The sequence below is a fragment of the Sesamum indicum genome, linkage group LG9, assembly GCF_026168435.1.
Source record: "Sesamum indicum cultivar Baizhima isolate 11 linkage group LG9, ASM2616843v1, whole genome shotgun sequence".
Classification (NCBI taxonomy): Eukaryota; Viridiplantae; Streptophyta; class Magnoliopsida; order Lamiales; family Pedaliaceae; genus Sesamum; species Sesamum indicum.
In genome coordinates, this window is record NC_142665.1 from 8864649 (window position 1) to 8882770 (window position 18122).

An 18122-nucleotide genomic window follows, 5' to 3' on the forward strand; every position below is an offset into this window, starting at 1 on the left:
AATCTACTGCTCCAAACTCCAAATGCGCATCTGGTCGGGTTCAATTTCATGCGATACTTAGTATATCAAACATTTCAGCCAAGTCAGTTATGTGCTGGTCTGCTTGCCGACTTTTCACTAACATGTCATTCTATATACACATCCATGTTACGTCCTAGCCGTTCTTGAAATATGAGATCCACCAATCGCTGGTAGGTAGCACCTGACATCATGAAGCTAACTCGCTTCTCATCACTGAGGTAAGCATAATTTGTTGGTAATCATACGACTGCGAGGCATCCACTAGACTCAACAATTCATGACCAGAGGTGGAATCCAATTGTTGGTGTATACGAGATAAGGGATAAAAATCGTTAGTGCATACTTTATTAACATATCAGAAATCAACACACATGCGCCATTTGTTACTTGGTTTGGGTATAGGTACCATGTTTAACAACCATTTGGAAATTAGATTTCCTTGATGTGTTATGCTGCCAGCTTACTTACCTCCTTGTGGATGACTTTGTCTTTTTCTAGACTAAAATATCTCTTTTTCTGTTTCACAGGAGGGAGGATGGGTCTCAATTCAAGTTATGCACTGTAACACTAGGGTCGATTACCACCAAGTCACGGGTAGACCATGTGAACACGTCCACATTTTCCTACAAAAAAGTAGTTAGTTGCCCTGCTAGCTCAGCGCTAAGCTGGGAGCATATCCTGGTAGTTTTGTTCGACTCCCGTAGGACTATTAGATACTCAGAAGGGCTGTACACGAGCAAGAACCATATTCCCCTGTTGTCCATTTTGGGTAGGTCTTTTACCTTTCTCTCGGTTGGGCTGGGGGAGTTTACTTTCATACCTTTCTTACTGCCTCTTCTTATAAATCCAAGATAGCATTTCCTTGTTCTGTATTGATTGTCTGTTAATTTTCCTACTCTTGCACCAGCAAAAAACTTTAATTTCATGTGATAGGAAGATACTACTGCCTAAAAGACATTCAGAGCAGGTCGCCCTAGGATGATGTTGTAAGCTGAAGGCATGTCCACTATGAGAAAGCGGATCATCTTAGTTTTCCTATTAATTTCTTCTCCTAGGGGTGGGGGAAGCAAGATTTGTCCCAAGGGGTATACCACCTCTCCTGCAAAATCATATAGTGATGTATCCACCGGTTCCAACAGGATATCACCAAGCTCCATCTGCCTGTAGATTTCATAGAAGAGTATATCTATAGAGCTACCAGAATCCACAAAAATACATTGAACAGTGTAATTAGCTAAAGTAGCTAAAATGACAAGAGCATCATTATGAGGTAAGTGAATTCCTTGTGCGTCAGCAGGTCCGAAGTGGATCGTAGGACCCCCTGCTGGTACTTCACAACCTTTTCATAGTTGCCCTAACAGAATGAGCATGTGGGCGTCTGCCTTCCTAAAGTCCCCATCAATAGGTCCTCCTGATATCATGTGGATCAAACTTTTAGCAAGAGTGTTTTTTGGGCTCTGCTCCTTAGTCTTTAGCATAAGCCTTCTCCCTTTTCTGCCCCCTCTTGGGGGATCTATAGCCACCTCGTCACTTCTATCAGGGTTTTAACGGAAGAAGAGCCTCTCCTTATGCTCACATAATCAATCTTTATCGATGCAATCTTTAAAGTAGCCGATTTGAATCAATCTTTCTATCTCCTATCTTAGTTGGGGACACCTATTGGTATCATACCCGTACTCTCTGTGATACCTGCAAAAATATTTAGGTTTAGAAAGTTGAGGTCCTTTCTTGGAACCTTTAGGCCATTATATAGCTGGGAACTTGTCTATAGCCATAAGCATTCGTGCTGGGCTAGTTATGAGCGGGGTTTAGTACTCGTTTTTTTTATCAAGGGGATTGAATCATCCTATGGGTTCCCCTCTGCTCTTATGGGTTCCCCTTTGCTTTTATGGGTTCCCCTCCTTCTATTGCGGTGATTATCCTTCTTCATCAGCTAGGCATTTTCTAATTGTATGTACCTGTCTGGCCGAGCAAGTAGGTAGTAGAAGTTGGAAACAGTTTTCTTGGCCAAGGATTTAAAGAGAGTGTCTACCACGAAACCTCTTATCAAGACTTTCGAGTATATGGCCAGGACCTCCAAAATGGCCTTGTTAAAGCACTCAATGTACGCGCTCAATGTCTTATATCATCCTATTTTACTCTAAAGAGGCTGATAGCCGATTTCATACTTCTTGGTGCTGGTGAATTGATATAGAAAGAGGGCGCTAAATTCTGCAAAATATCTAATTGATCCAACTGGAAACTGGTCGAAACATTGTTGAGCAGATGCGGTTAGTGTAGCAAAAAATACACGACACTTAATATCATCAATATACCTGTGCAACAAGAATGCCTTTTCAAACTTATGGATGTGTTCAGCTGGATTTGTAATGCCATTATAGGCGGGCAGGTGCGAGGGCGTTCCGAAATGATCACAGAGCTCTTCTGTGCTCTACTGGCTAATCTGGCTAAGTAGTCAGCATTGGTGTTTTCCGCACAAGGAATCTGGTGGAGCTGAAAATTCTTCAGCTGACTCGTAAGCTTGTTTATCTCCTGGAGGTATTCTTTCATTCATTCTTCCTTGACCTCATATCTACCTTCTACCTGATTTGTCACTAGTTGGGAGTCGAAGTAGGCAATTAAGTTCCTAGTTCCTGTGTCTAAGGCCATCCTAATACCTACAATAAGAGTTTCATATTCGGCCTCATTGTTTGAGGCTTTAAAGTCGAATCACAAAGCATATTCCAACTCATCCCCATGCTGGCTAGTGAGCCTTACCCCAGCTCAACCGCCGGCAAAGGTGGAAGAACCATCTATGTGTAATAGCCAACTTCCATCATCCTCCTCTACGAGTGTGGCTTCATTTACGAATTCAGCTAGCGCTTGGGCTTTTATAGTTGTCCTAGGTGGATAGGAAATAAAATACTCGATGAGCTCGATAGCTCACTTAATAATCCTCCCTAAGATTTCAATTTTACCTAATGTTGCTCGTAATGGGGCATTAGTACGCACACAAATGGAATGTGACAAGAAATAAGGACGTAATTTGCGTGTTGTTGTTACTAAAGCGAAAGCCAGTATTTCTACCTTAAGGTACCGTTGGTCGTCCTCATACAATGCCTTGCTTATATAGTAGACAGGCTTTTGGTGTCTTTCCTCCTCGTTGATGAGCACAAAGCTGACCACATGTTGTCCTACTACTAAATATAGGTACAGGGGTTCGCCAAGTGTGGGTTTGGTGAGCAAGGGCAATTCAGCCAGGTTGGCTTTCAGATCTCAGAATGCATGTTGGCATTCTTCGTCTCAAATGAAGTTCTTGGTCTTTTTTAGAACCTTGAAGAATGGTAAACCATGCTTTGCTGAACGAGATATGAATCTACTACGAGCTGTTATACGTCCGGCTAGTTTTACTTCATTGAGGTTGGCAGGAGGCTTCATTTCCTGGATGGCTCGAAATTTTATCTGGATTGACTCAATTCTTTTTTTAGTGGCCATGTACTCTAAGAACCTACCACTTCGTACTCCAAACGCACATTTGGATGGATTTTGCTTCATGTGGTACTTTCTTGGTGTGTTGAATGTCTCAGCTAGGTCAGCGAGGTGTCGGTCCATCTACCAGCTCTTTACCAACATGTTGTGAATATATACCTCCATCTTACGCGCCAACTGCTCTCGAAACATGTGGTCCACTAAACGTTGATACGTATCACCTGTATTTTTCATCTCCAAAGGCATAACGATATGATAATAAATTCTCATAGACGGCACCAATAATACATATCAGATCTTTTGCCACACTACAAGGGTTGAAGAATATTCGAGAAAATCTTAAGATTATTAGAGGATTAGTCTTGCAAAATAGAGGTTACCACTTTAATGCTTAAGTTAGTAACGACTTGAAGAAATGAAAAGAAAAACTTCAATCAAAGTCAGAATAATAGCGTAAAATAGTGATAAGGTATATATATTCGTGTGGAGTGCAAAATATAAGCTTAGAATAGCTTAAAAACCAAGAGAAAATAATGAGAGAAAATGAGAGTTTGAGAGTGAAGAATGATGTTACCAAATAATTGCACAAGACCTCTATTTATAGGCGTGTACAAAACAGGATACAAGGGTTGTTGTAGAGTGTCGTATGCCGTTGGAAAACCCTTTGATTTGGCTATCATTTAGAATAAATAGTTTGAGATTTGGACTAGATTTGACTGAGATACGTGAGCTGGATTGAACCCTACCATGTCTGCTTAAAAAACTGGGAGTTGGTTATTTATGAATTTTTCAACTCATTTGTTACCGATTTGCTTGGATCCCCTGGAGATATTCTAGGGTGATGTGTACAAATGTGTTGGTAAGTCATGACCTATCTATTCAATTGTATGATGACGTGTCTGTCTGGAATGGGCCTATTTCTTGGTTTTGACAGTTCAATAAAGTAGGAGGTATGCCTATGGGCTTTTCTTCCCTATTGATGAGCCTCGCCTTCCTACTGATGGCCAAGCTAGGCTTTTAACCGGCTGAGCGATGTGCTTAGTTTGTGGGCTTTGCCTCCCTACTGGTGAACTCGGTCCAATAATTTTAGGAGGCATCATGTATATTTGAGTCCAACTGATTAAATTGAAATTAAAATGTGAAGGACCAAAATAATTTAAGGTAAAACACTTTGCAAGGAAAATTCAAAAAAGTTATATAATTTGGTCGAAAATTAATGTTGGAAAATCATTGGAGGATTAATTAGATTAATTTAAAAAATAGGGGTGATTTTGATATTAGTTTGAAAAGTGAGGGATGAAAATTAATTTTAACTCCTAAAACCTGTTCATATATATGCACTATATATGGTGGTATGCACTACCTGAGCGCATAATTTTTAGTAATGCTTTTATTTTATTGAAGCTCATAATTGTTCTTTCATATTATAATTTGCTCAGTGTCCTACAACCACACACGCAAAAATTGTCTGGTAACTTTTTTTAATGCATTATTATCAATACATATTTTACTCTATTTAAATTAAAAGCTGACACTTTATATGATATATGTTATTGATGATGCCCCCTAAAATTATTGGGCCAAGTCCACAAATTAGGCCTACTAGCCCAGTTGGCTCATCAGCTGGACAGACAAAACCCACCAGTAGGACGGATAAAGCCATCAGTAGGGAAGAAAGACCCACAGGCTTACCTACTACTTTACTGAACTGGCAGGCCCAAGATAAAAACCCCATTCCAACTAGACACGTCATCATACAGCTGAGAGGACATGTCATATAGCTTGCCATGACTTTTGTACATGTCACACTAAAATATCTCCAAGTGGTTCCAAGTAAATTGGTGGCAAATGAGTTAGAAAATTTGCAAATAACCAACTCCCTGATTTTTAGGTAGACTTGACAGGGTTCAGTCCATCTCACATATCTCAGTTAATATTTATTCAAATCACCAACAGTTTGTTGCGGATAACAGCCAACTCAAAGAGCTTTCTAATGGGTACGAAACTCATTAATTGATCACGTATCCAACTCTATACAAGCCTATAAATAGGAGTCTTGTGCAGGTTTATGGTAACATCACACTTATTTTCAAACTATCAATTTCTTGCACTACTCTCTCTTGGTTCTTAGGCTATTTTGAACTTATAATATGCACTCAAGATGAATATATACACCTTATCACCATTTTATACCATTATTCACACTTTATTTCAAGTTTTCCCTATTATTTCTTCATAAACTATTACTAATTTAAGTATTGGAGTGTTATCCTCTGTTTTGCAGGGCTACTCATTCGATAATTTTAGAATTTTCTTGAAAATCCTTCTACCTTTATAGTGTAGCCAAATTTCTGGTACCATCAATTATATTGAGAACGATGATTATATATACATGCAAAAAATAATACTATTATGTTATTTCAATTCAATTAATAATAAGCTTAAAATAAAATAGGAGTAAATTTAATTTTTTAGCCCATGTAATTGCATAAAATTAATTTCTAAAAGAATTTTATTGAGTAGTTAATTTATCATGAACTGAGAATTTGAAAGGTATTTTGGTATTATAATAATTTAGTATAGTAGTATTGGCTAAAGAGAGTGGATAAAATTGAATTAACTTTAAGAGTATTTTAGCGAAACATAATTTTTTGTTGAAGTGGTATCAAAAGACCTTTTTTTGTTTTTTTTTAATAATATAGATATAGATACAAATTACAATACATATATGTATAGAAGGAAAAAAAGAAAAAGAAAAAGAAAAAGCGCAGTGTTCTACAATTCATCGCTTCCCCGAACTATTTCCCTTTGTATTCCACCTTTCTTTGTTTTGCTGCAAATTTCACATCTCCTTCTTTAGAACATATAGATTAAAATAAATTCTCTTCAACACTGTTGAATTTGCAAAGCCCACTTCTCAATGTTTCGCAGGTAACATATTGATACGACATTGTATTAGCGGAGTGGGGAATTTAATTTCTTTTTTTTTTTGTTGGGGTGTAATTTTATTGCATCAAGGTTTATTGTAATCGTTTATTTATCTATTTTTGTAAAATTTTCCGGGGAATAATTTTTTGCAGGTCCATTTTGCAGCTCGCATCTCGTAGTTCAGTTAGTAGGGTTCCATTGCGGACTACTACTCAGGCACGTTTTCGTGTTTTGTCATGTATTGTTGTTGTGATGTATTAATGTTGTAAGTAGATTAGTTTTTCTTTTGTGTGTGCGTGTGTTTTATTGATGCATCATTTTGCATTTTTATGAATTTGTCAATCTCAATGTGCATCGGATGGTTGACTAGGATTATAGAACTGGTGATCTTTTTATTTTTGTTTGGGAAAGAAGGAAAATTGTAGATGCAGGTTGTAGTGCTGGAATTAATTGTGTTAATATGGCATGCCACTTTTTTGCTTATATGGTTCCCAATTGCTTCCTGACGGAGGAGATATATGTTTAGATAGGCAACCGTATGTTGTTGTGATTAATTTCCAAAAGAATATATCTTTTGATTAGTTTAGAGATGTACATAGTAATTGGCGGAAGAATTGGTGGAATGTGCAGATACCTTCTTATCTTTCTTTTAGAAGGGCGTTCTGTGTTTCTCCGAAGAATGAGCCAATCAAACCTGATTCAGGCGGCGGTGCCCCTGAACCAGAGAGTCGTTTGCCAAAAGTTCTTGCTGGAGGGCTCGCACTGGGTTCCGTTTTCCTGGCTGCTTACTATTATGGGGCTCTTGATAGGTATGTAGGCAAAGAGCAGCAGAGCATGAGCAAATACACTAATGCTTGGACTGGTGATAAGAACACAGAGACGCCACCAGAACAACAAAATGCATATCTTCAAGCTAGAGAATTAAGTGAAGCTGCTGCTGGTAACAGTCCACAGGGGTCAGATGTATCAATCTCAGATGCGGACCATGCCAGGCAAGATGTTCAAACACATGCACAGCTAAATGTGCCAGAAGAATCAATCAAAACTGGAGAAGATAAAGGTCATCAAGCAAAAGATATGGCGGTTCTGGCACCAGAAAATGTTGATCATGTTGAAGGGCGAGATCTGCCTACTGCTCCTCAAAGCAGCATGCCATCAGATGATGTAACTAGTAAACCAGCTGAGCAAAGTTTTGACCTGAAGAGCCCACAGGTAAAACCTGATGATGAGCAGAACAAGGCTACTGAAAGCACACCAATTTTTACTGCAGCAGATAAAACTCCTGCAGAAATTGATACCAAGCCTGTAAGCCCTGTACCAACGGAGCAAACCACTACTCAAGACATGCAAGAGGTAAAACATGGTTTCTATAGCTAGGTTAAATTTCACTTACTCTATTTGCAGTCCGTTGTTATCTGGGCAATCATTAACAGTTTCTTGTGAAGCAACTTTTGCTAGGCTGTTAAGGATGATAGCATACAGAAATCTAGTTCCCTTCTTGATGATTACTATTTAAGAGACAAGTCTGAAGAATCTGTGACATCTTCTTCCAGTAAACTTAAGGTTGGTGTTCCATGAACAAATTTTTTGACAAGAACTTATATTTTTATTAGGTAATATTCCATTCTTTTAATAGAAGCGTGATCTCTTATATGCCTTATCATTTATTTCTGGAACTGAAGGATATAAGCTCCTCGATGGAGGATGTGTATGATGGTTTCATAACCAAGGATGGGAAATTGGTCCTTGATTTCTTGCAAGCCATACATGCTGCTGAGGAAAGGCAAGCGGAGTTGGATGCTCATTTCTTTGCTGAAGAGAAGAAGGCAATGAAGGTTAGGGGAAAACTTGCTATTTTCTGTTTCTTATAATAACCAAAAAGTCAATGTGGCTCCATGGTTGATTGAATTTTCACTTTTCCATTAAATAACTATCAATGGGAGAACATTTTTTTCAAGAGACCATGGTCTGGAGCTGTATCATGTTATAGTAGTTTCACCTAACATTGTTATCAACTTTCAGGAGAAGTATGAAAAGGAACTTAAGGATGCAAGGGTGAGGGAACTCATGTATGCTGAGAGAGAAGCCATTCTTGATAAGGTTTATGCAATTTCTTTCTTTTGCTTATGGTTCCTTTGAATATTACTTAATGCACCTGATATTAGCACATCATTGGGTTGTTTATCACCATCAATCTGTTACCACCTCTGCCTCAGACCTCAATTATGTAACATAAGCGCTGAATATTTGTTTCATGCACATCTGTTTTGCTTGATTTCTTATGAACAAAAAGCATTCGTCCAACATCAATGGAATTCATTCACATAATCTATTTAGACTACAGTTCTTTTTTTGGAAATGGATACGTGGACCACCCAAAAGAAGATGGGGGCTTCCAGTTTTGTATGGAGGGAGAAATATTTATTTGGTCACTGAACTTACTGTTGCTTTAAATATTTTCAGGAATTAAACAAAGAAAGAGTTAAAGCAGCTGCAGCTCTCAAATCACTTCAAGAAAAATTAGAAGAGAAACTGAAAACAGAACTTGAACAAAAGGTAGCAATATGATTTTAACACTGTTATTTTCTGAATGCTAGTCATTTAGAAGTATTGACTCCTGTGCAAACTCTGGAATGTCTATATGCAGGAAATGGAAGTGGAACAAAAACTGAAGCAAATGCAGGACATGTCTAAAGCTGAATTGGCTGCAGCAATTGCTCGTGAGAAGGCCTCCCAGATTGAGAAAATGGCTGAAGCAAATCTTCATGTATGACACATGCTAGTGACTTCATTATAGGGTTTCCACTAACCATAGGTCATTTTTTTAATTATTAGCAAAATCATCTCATTTCCATTAAAGTAGAGAATGGATCTTGGTCCTGTAACAACTTATGTGATGAGAAAAGTTTTCAAGACAACAAAAAAGAATCTAGAAATTTATTGCCAATGCAGTTCCATTAGAATACTTTTGCCAGACAAAGCTTAAACAGAACTACAATGAAGTGATAATTTGAAGGACTTGAAGATGGCTTAACTTGTGAGTTCTGAGATGGTGATGGTCTCTAATATTAAGGCAATGTTCTGATACTAGGTTTCTTAAGCATAAGATGGAGAAAAGATTAGTGATTCCTGCATTGCTTGTTCTCTGTTCTCAATTAGAAAGAAAAACTTAGATGAGCTTGTAGTTAAAAGCCACGGACAACAATGGGCAGTAGTTAAAGTCGTTGATTTGTTTATCTAAATTGTATCCTGTTTGATTAACTTCATTCTCTCTCTTAAAAACCTGCCACGGTTGCTGCATTAAAATCTTGTGAGCTGAATACTGGACCTGAGTTCATATTGCAAATTGAACATGCATTTTGAATAATATCAGTTAGCATCAATAAACATAGTAGTCATTTTGCATAAGCTCAAAAACATACTTTGGTTTTGTTTATGAAATCATGAATTTAGCATTTTGTATATTTCTTGGTAGAGAAAATATATCTGCTGACATAACGTTACGCGACATGGTCAATTATTCAGTAGTTGACTAAACGGTTCTCTTAATATATTTGAAGAGTAGGATGTTCTCATCTGTCTATTTTCCAATTTTATCAATAGAGGACCTTTGCAGATTGTTTTGTAGGGACATGTTGCTGTTGATAGAAGCTTGGGGTTCTTATGGGAGGAAGTGAGTGAGGGAGCAAATATTCTCATTAGCTTATGCAGGGAACTTCATCATAACCATGATGTACTTCATTTTATCACTTTAGCATCCCATTTCCTTTTAGACTGATATTTGTAAGTACAAAATGGCAGGACCTCTGTTAATCATTTACTTTTGGGAGGGTTTCTTGCCTTTTGATTTGTTTCTCTTCTTTCCTAATTTTTACTTGCTCATAATAATGCAAATAAAAAGCAAAAATTATGATATAATTCAGATTTGCTCTTAGTTGTCAAAAACATTAAGTTGCTAGAGGAAAAGTGACTTTGATTTTGGTTTATCTACTCTTCAGTTGGTCTCAATTTTGTGTTTATGCCTATTTTCATTTCTTTGCAGATAAATGCCTTGTGCATGGCATTTTATGCACGCTCTGAAGAAGTTCGGCAGACTCATTCTGTTCACAAGCTGGCCCTGGTAGCCTCTTGACTTGCACCGTAACTGCTATTATTACCTCCTAGATATGACCTGAGATTTGGCTACTTTATGTGTTCAGTTTTACTTCAATACATAATATATTGATTGTTATTTTCATATCTGAAAATGCATCTAGCTTACACTTTGCCTAGCTGTTTGTTAATCAAGATTAATAGCTAACGAGATTGGACTACTTCTTTTGTTTTGCAGTAGTTCCGTGCTTTGTAACTACATTTGGATATGTCTCCTGGATGTTTCCTTTACTTGCAATTGCAAACCTTATATGATTCTTTTGTCTTAAGGGCGAACTTGATGGTATTTAGATCCCACATTGAAACTTGGTTGCCAGTTGCTGTTAAAAATCTTTACTGGAGGAATAGAAAAGCCATTTCTTGTTTTCTTGGTTTGCGTAAATTTTCAATACTGAGAACATTGTTGACAAAACTATTAGATTAATGTAATATCATATGTGCTGCCTCTATGACTAAAGCCTTAACCTTCCAACAATCTCTTCGGATGAGCTTTCCTAAGAGAGTGTTGGAAGAACTAAAGCTAGACTCCTATTCCTGTCAGTGTAGATCGGTGCTAGCCAACTAACGTAAATTACTTAAGCTGCTGAAAAAGTATGAACTCATTCAGGCCTAGCAACTGATTTAAAATTCTTAAGCTGCTGACGAATATCAACTTATTTAGGTCTTATAACCAGGCAATGTTGTAGACTATTCTTCTCCTATATCTGATGTCCCCTTGATGTTCAACCTAGCACCCATGGTCACTTAAGAGGTCTTGACAATCCAGGAGGGTCACGAAACAAGATTGTCTGTAATACGATCGATAAGATCTGTTTTGGACACCTGCACAAGCCATTCACTCGCTTGCGTAAAACTGATCTGTGGTAATAGTTGGTGTAACATTTATTTATCTGCCATATTTAATACAAGGAGTGAAACATTGAAGGGAAAGTGTAAGGAGATTGATTCTTCTTCTTTTTTTTTTTTTTTTGTCCTTTTTGTGGTTTAAATGTTATAATTTGGTCTTGTTTAATCATTTGTAGCATATTAAACGTGGATCTTAGAGGTATATTAGCCCTCCAGTTTGATTACACACATTTTCTGATCCCACCCATTCAAGATGATTCTTATCGCATTCAATATGTTAAAGTGGAAGAGACATTTTGGCATTATTTTCATAGAGAATGCGTCAGCCATTATGTGGAGAGATCAGATCTATAAGTGGAGAAATTCGTATTAATTTGTTGACAGTGGGTATAACATCTTCTGATATATGGTAAAATTGCAACCATAGAGGATAAGACCTAAAAATATCAATAGGAAATAGAGCATCAAATGTGGTTGTAATGCCTTCTATGAAGGGAGTCTTGATGAGGCCAGGATAAAAGCATCAATTACTGGGAACAGATATAGGGATGACGTAGAAGAAAGTGCATGCACGTATGTGATGTGCATGACATGTCAGGCTAAAACAATCCAACAACTCAGGTATTGAATTAAATTTTGTAATGCTTCTCTTTTCAGCATGCCGTCACTAGCAGAACTGGCCTGTGGTGTAGCGTGAATTCGCGTTAGGCATTCAAAGGCAATGAAGTTTAGTTTATCAGACTGCATCAGGGAGTGGTGCAGAAATGACGTGATTTTACATTCATAGCTGGATTTTCTGGGGCTATTCTGAAGTTTCCTACTTTTGCCTTAGGAATATACTGAGTTTTCTCTGTAATTTCATATGCATTAGTTCTGAAAATGACAAGCTAACTATCACCACCAATTTTTGGGTGCTTTGATAGTCTCCACTTAACTTGTGTTTTTTTATAAGTATATTAAGACTCCGGTTAACAGTAAGAATATGATTTGTTGAAAACTTGAAATGAGGGCGAAAACGGGAGGAATACTATTGCAAAATTCTTTTTCTGACTTTGTTTTATTGCTATGTGGTTTTGTCTAGAAAATTTTACTCGTACAAACTACGAACGCCCAAATAAAACATGTCGTGCACTGCAAATACTTGTTTACTCGTTGGAGACCTTGACATAGTTTGATAGTTTGTTTAATAGCTACAGCCTACAGCCATGCATGATTCATCTTCTTTGAAGTAGTCTGTTTGACTGAGAGTCATCGTCTAAAACGTTCACATGTTGCAGGGAGCACTGGCATTGGAAGATGCACTAGGGAAAGGACTGCCAATTAAGAAGGAAATAGAGGCCCTCCACACTCATGTTGAAGGCATTGACGATGACTCACTAATCGCGCTGGTTCTATCTTCGCTCCCTGACGACACCCAAAAATATGGGACAGACACTCTGTCCCAATTGAACCACAAGGCAAGTTACATGGTTCTCTATCTTTACCACTTTTCTTTCTATTAGAGTTTGGATGAGGGAGTTTGGTTTTCAAATTGATTTTTGACAAGCCAATCAGACCATGTTGCCATTTTTCTTGTCAAAGATATTTGGTATTTGAGCATTTGATACGAAGTTTTGCTATTGTACTTGCACCGCATCTTTTGGTTGTAAATTTTATTTTATCAGCTTAATGAAATCATTATAGAACATCATTTTCTGTAGATGGTAACTTAATTTTTCAATCTAAGGTTATGTAAAAAGTCAAACCAGTTACCAGTTGATTTAGGGAAGGCAACAAATCAGATAGATAACGTGTTAAACCTGATAAGTTCTAATTAAAGTGTCATCAGAGTTAAAGGCAATTAAGACGACTTCACTATGGTTAAAATTTTATGAGCATGACAAGCTGCAGGCTGTGGGTTTCTTGCGAAGGTGGGACTTAAGATTTTTGCTAGGTATTGTAGGATAGTAGCCTTGACAGTAAATATTTTCTAGTTTTAATTTATCCAATCTAAAGGTAGCTTTTTGTAAGAATTTAGAGCCCTAGTTTTGCTTCAGTTGCCTGTGAAAAGGAGGGGGATCGGCTGGATATCTGAAATTCAGTCTTTCTGGATTATGAGTTCGACGGTAATGGAAAAGGTTTATTTTCTTATGTGTCCTTATCTTGATGCATTGCTACGTCTATTTGTACTTAAAAAAGATGTGACTGCAAAAAAGTTTTGAAGGAGCAAGAATTATGTAATAGTTCTGAAGTCAAGCGAAAAGTTGTATGGTCCATGACTACAAACTGCATCATTTTCTCCTACCCTTAGCTTGAATGGCCATGATGGTGGTGTGACTCTAAGACTCAGTGAAGTGGAATTTGGAATCGCTGAATCAAAGACTTGTGGAAGAGGGAATAGTAGTAGAAAAAACATAAAGAGTTATAGGATAAACTTATCTTCAAACAGCATTAGCTTGCAAATTAGAGCATAAGATGTTTAAATTCCAAATCTCTTCTGAGGTGGAAAAATGATAAGAAGAAACTATTTAGAAATAAGGCAAAATTAACAGGTAAGAAGGATATTAGTGTCTTAAAAGTCGTACCTGGTTTCTTTGTTCGCATGTGTGAGTTTACCACTTTTTCTTATTAAAAGAAAAGGATCCATGCTATAACTATCCGTAGCTGTTCAACTGAAATAATCTCCCATGTTTACAGTTTGATGTCTTGAAGGGGATGCTGAGGCACTTCAGCCTAATCCCACCAGGCGGTGGTGGGATATTGACACATTCATTGGCTCATGTTGCTTCCTGGCTGAAGGTATATCTGCTTCCCTGGGCCTCTGCACTCTAAATCAGATTCTCAAAGATAACTTAGTGATTCTGAAAATCTTCGTTCTAATTTTGATTTTCTTTCGCCTCCGAGCTCAGGTTAAGGAGGTAGATCATTCAGGTGATGGAATTGAATCTATTATAAATAGAGTCGAGAGTCTGTTAGCTCAAGGGAAGCTATGTGAAGCTGCAGATACGCTTGAGAATGGAGTTAAAGGCAGCCAGGCAGCAGAAGTCGTCAATGACTGGGTTAAGCGAGCTAGGAACCGAGCTATCACAGAGCAAGCTTTGACCATTTTGCAATCTTATGCCACTTCTATCAGCCTAACATGAATGTCAATCAGGACTAATTTGTTGCATTACCATCGATCGCTCTAAGTCACAAGTTTCTTTGGGACACTTTTGGGCTTCTGGCTTAAAGAATCTTAACAGGGTTTCAGATGCAATTCAAGCAGTTTTTGTCTCCCTGTTGCTATACTGCTGTATGTAATCATGAAAATAAATGATTTTTGCCAAGAACCATTTGTTTGCAGCAGTCATGATGGCTGGTTTTAGGAAAAACAAACTGAAGAGACGCTGTAGACAAGTGAACTCCAGTGCATTCAGTCAGACACCGAAGACTGCAGTTTGTCTTGAGAGGTTGGTTCTGATGTAGAAGATTTTCTTAATCCCATCAGGGACACATTCAATTGTTCTAATTAAGGAATCATTACAATGCCAAAAGAAAAGGAATGGAATAAGATGTTGGTCTGCTGTTGCTTATGTTGTTATATTGCGTTTTAGTTGGCACAAAAGCGACATAATTATAAATCTTAATTGTGTTTGTTTAGTGACAGTTCAACCTGCGAGGGCACTACAAAGGTAAGTTTCTTAGGTGGTACTCTGTTGCTGAGTCTCCATCATTTCCTTATGTTATAATTTCAAGCCTTCAATCTTTCTGGGGATGTATTTGTAAGGTTTTTGATTGTGATGGACGGTGTGCTAATGTTTGGAGATCAATCCTATAGATTTAAATGTTATTTTTTGAGTTTATATTTAGACCCCATCTGAAAATGTAAAATTATACTTTTTTCAATTTTTAAATTATGTTTATACCTTCTTTAAAAATAATTCATGTACGCCTGATTCCTTTTCATAAGGAATGGATGGAAAATGTTGTCATCAATAACAAAAAAATTACATAAATTTTTACTTTTACTAATTTAATATTCTTATATGTATATATATTTGTACTTATAAGGTGATAAATGTAATATATATATATATATGCATATTGAGGTTAATATTATTATATTTTTTTTCTTATAAGTATAAAATTATTATGCAAGAATCTTAAATAAGGGTAAAAGTTGAAATTTTGTGTAATTTTCTTTGTTGATGTCGTCATTTTTCATCCAAATCTTAATGAAATGAGGTTGGTTTAAACAGCGAATTTTTAGAGGGGTGTAACAGTAGTTTTTGGAGTTTTTTTATGAAAAAAAGTGTAATTTCATATTTTTGGAAGCGGTTTAAATATGATAAGCCATTTTTTCTTTTTTTAATTAGCTTACACTTAAAAAATAAGAGTTACACGTAAACTAATTAGATTTAGCAAATTGAGTTTGAAGATTATCGTGAGATCCCATCCCATATCGATTAGGAGAGAAATTTTGAATTTCATTATATAGCATAGTATTTTTTCTTATCAGTAATCGATTTTTAAAGGATGTATTCAAGCAAACTTATAAAGTGGTATCAAAGTAAGGTTTTATCAATTTACGGATTTAATGTGCGGGTATCTAATGAAGAGCAAATTAAATTTATTATTTCAATTAACATAGTACGTATAAGATCTTTTTCTTCTAAATATATAAACTAAAATGATGTAATTTTTATACAGATAAACCCGCGTTACAAAAAGTCGAGGGTTGTAGGGAGACGAACGTGAGGTTCATCTCATGTTGTTTAGTGATTTCTACCTTCTAAATATATAAACTAAAATGACGTAATTTTTATACAGATAAAACCGCGTTACAAGAAGTCGAGGGTTGTAGGGAGACGAACGTGAGGTTCATCTCATGTTGTTTAGTGATTTCTACCTTCTAAATATATAAACTAAAATGACGTAATTTTTATACAGATAAACCCGCGTTACAAGAAGTCGAGGGCTGTAAGGAGACGAACGTAAGGTTCATCTCATGTTGTTTAGCGATTTCTACGTCTTTTTTATCTATCATGGTATTCTTCTTTTTCTAGTAATATATATTTCATGGATCCACCTACACTTTTATCAGTATACACTGAATTTTTTTTAATCTATAATTGTTAATTAATATTCGAATTAATTGCATTTTTGTTCTAAAATTATATATTAATCGTTATTCGAAATTCATTGAGTAAAAAGGGTATTTAGTTATAAAACTCGTCTCAAACAACAATAACGACTTCTGTATTAATTAGATGTTTTTTTTTATGGTTAGTTTAAATTTAAATCCATCATAATATCTGAAAAAATAAGTCAAAACCAGAAAGTTTCAAAATAACATAAAATTATCTAAATAAATCAATAAATTTATTATCATGATCTGAAATTCATTAAATAAAAATATAACCCTTTCCGTGCCAGCCCTCAACAATAAAAAATAATCCATAAATAATAACCCAAAGTCGCTGTTTGCAATTAAAATTAACAACTTAGGTTAGAGGCATGTTTGTAAATGAGTCTGACGTCTTAACTGCATGTGGGCATTTATTGGTAATCATTCAAAATTACTTATATAATAATAATTGAGCAAAGAAACCAGAACATGCTCTGTTGATATATGTATATAAAATAAAAAACAAAAGGGTTAATTATATTTAAGCCCATTTAAAAATATAAAATTACATTTTTTCCTCAAAATTTTTTTGAAATTATATTTCCACCCTGTTCGAGAATTTTTTCTTTATACCTTACACCCTTCAGTTAGGACTTGGACGAAAAATGCCAACGACTAATAAAAAATACATAAATTTTCAATTTTGCGTCTCTTTTAATATTTTTATATTTATGAATAGATAAATGCAATAAGTACAAAATGAATACATGAATAGTGTTAAAATGAGGGATAAAATTGAAAATTTATATTTGTTTTTACTAACGAAATGAAAGAGGATTAGGTGTAAATAGTAACTTTTTAACGAAAATGTAAGCATAATTTTGAAATTTTTTTGGGACAAAATATAATTTTGTATTTTAAGAGGGGTCAAAATGTAATTAAGTGAAAAGAAAATTAGTTTTGCATCCTTATTAGGTGTATCCTGTTGTACATGTAAGTTGTAACAGCATACATACATACTCCACTCTGCTTGCTTCGCATATGCACCACTCACATCCCTTTATTTTTTGCCAACTAAGACAGAGAGAGAGAGAGAGAGAGAGAGAGAGAGAGACGGCTTGAGCTTCAAACTCACTCTTAGGCTCTTAGCTGCTAAACAAATTATCTATATGAAAATAAATAAATAAATAAATTGCTATTAGCTTCGATGAAATTTGATATAATTATTAATATTTTTTATTATTTAAAAAATTATAAATATTTTTTTTAAAATTTGATAAAATTATGTCATTCCTGAATGAAGGTCTAAAAGATTAAAATTATCAATTTTATTATTGTTGTATTTTTTTAAAAATTAAAAATTTTAAAAAATTGGATGAAGTGGATGAAAATTTTGAAAAAATTTGTAAAATAATTATCCACTTAGTCTATAAAAGAATTTAAAAAAATTTTTAATAAATAAATAAAATTATAATTCATAGTTTAAAAAGGCATTTTAGTCGGTTCACTACAACAAATGGATGAAAACCTAATGGAGAGTAATGGATTGGACTAATTGTTAGATGACCGTAAAAATCAGTGGAGTATTGGTGATTTTCAAACAATGATGTGGTATTTTATA

At 35.7% G+C, this 18122-nt stretch overlaps 1 protein-coding gene across 1 annotated transcript; it reads left to right on the top strand.

Moving 5' to 3' along the window:
• The first annotated feature begins 6233 nt into the window (after positions 1-6233).
• On the top strand, positions 6234-14974 carry LOC105171129 (MICOS complex subunit). Its single transcript, XM_011092154.3, has 12 exons — positions 6234-6420; positions 6570-6633; positions 7048-7770; positions 7876-7980; positions 8100-8252; positions 8440-8517; positions 8881-8973; positions 9065-9184; positions 10460-10537; positions 12693-12872; positions 14092-14193; positions 14304-14974. Exons 1-12 carry the CDS (start codon positions 6410-6412, stop codon positions 14535-14537), a joined length of 1941 nt encoding a protein of 646 aa, XP_011090456.1. The 5' UTR covers positions 6234-6409; the 3' UTR covers positions 14538-14974.
• The last annotated feature ends 3148 nt before the right edge of the window (positions 14975-18122 follow it).

Excerpts from the sequence above, each read along its gene's own strand:
- LOC105171129 (XM_011092154.3), top strand. Across the intron at positions 8,974-9,064 it reads AAACAGAACTTGAACAAAAG|GAAATGGAAGTGGAACAAAA; the intron begins GTAGCAATATGA and ends GTCTATATGCAG. Across the intron at positions 10,538-12,692 it reads CTGTTCACAAGCTGGCCCTG|GGAGCACTGGCATTGGAAGA; the intron begins GTAGCCTCTTGA and ends CACATGTTGCAG.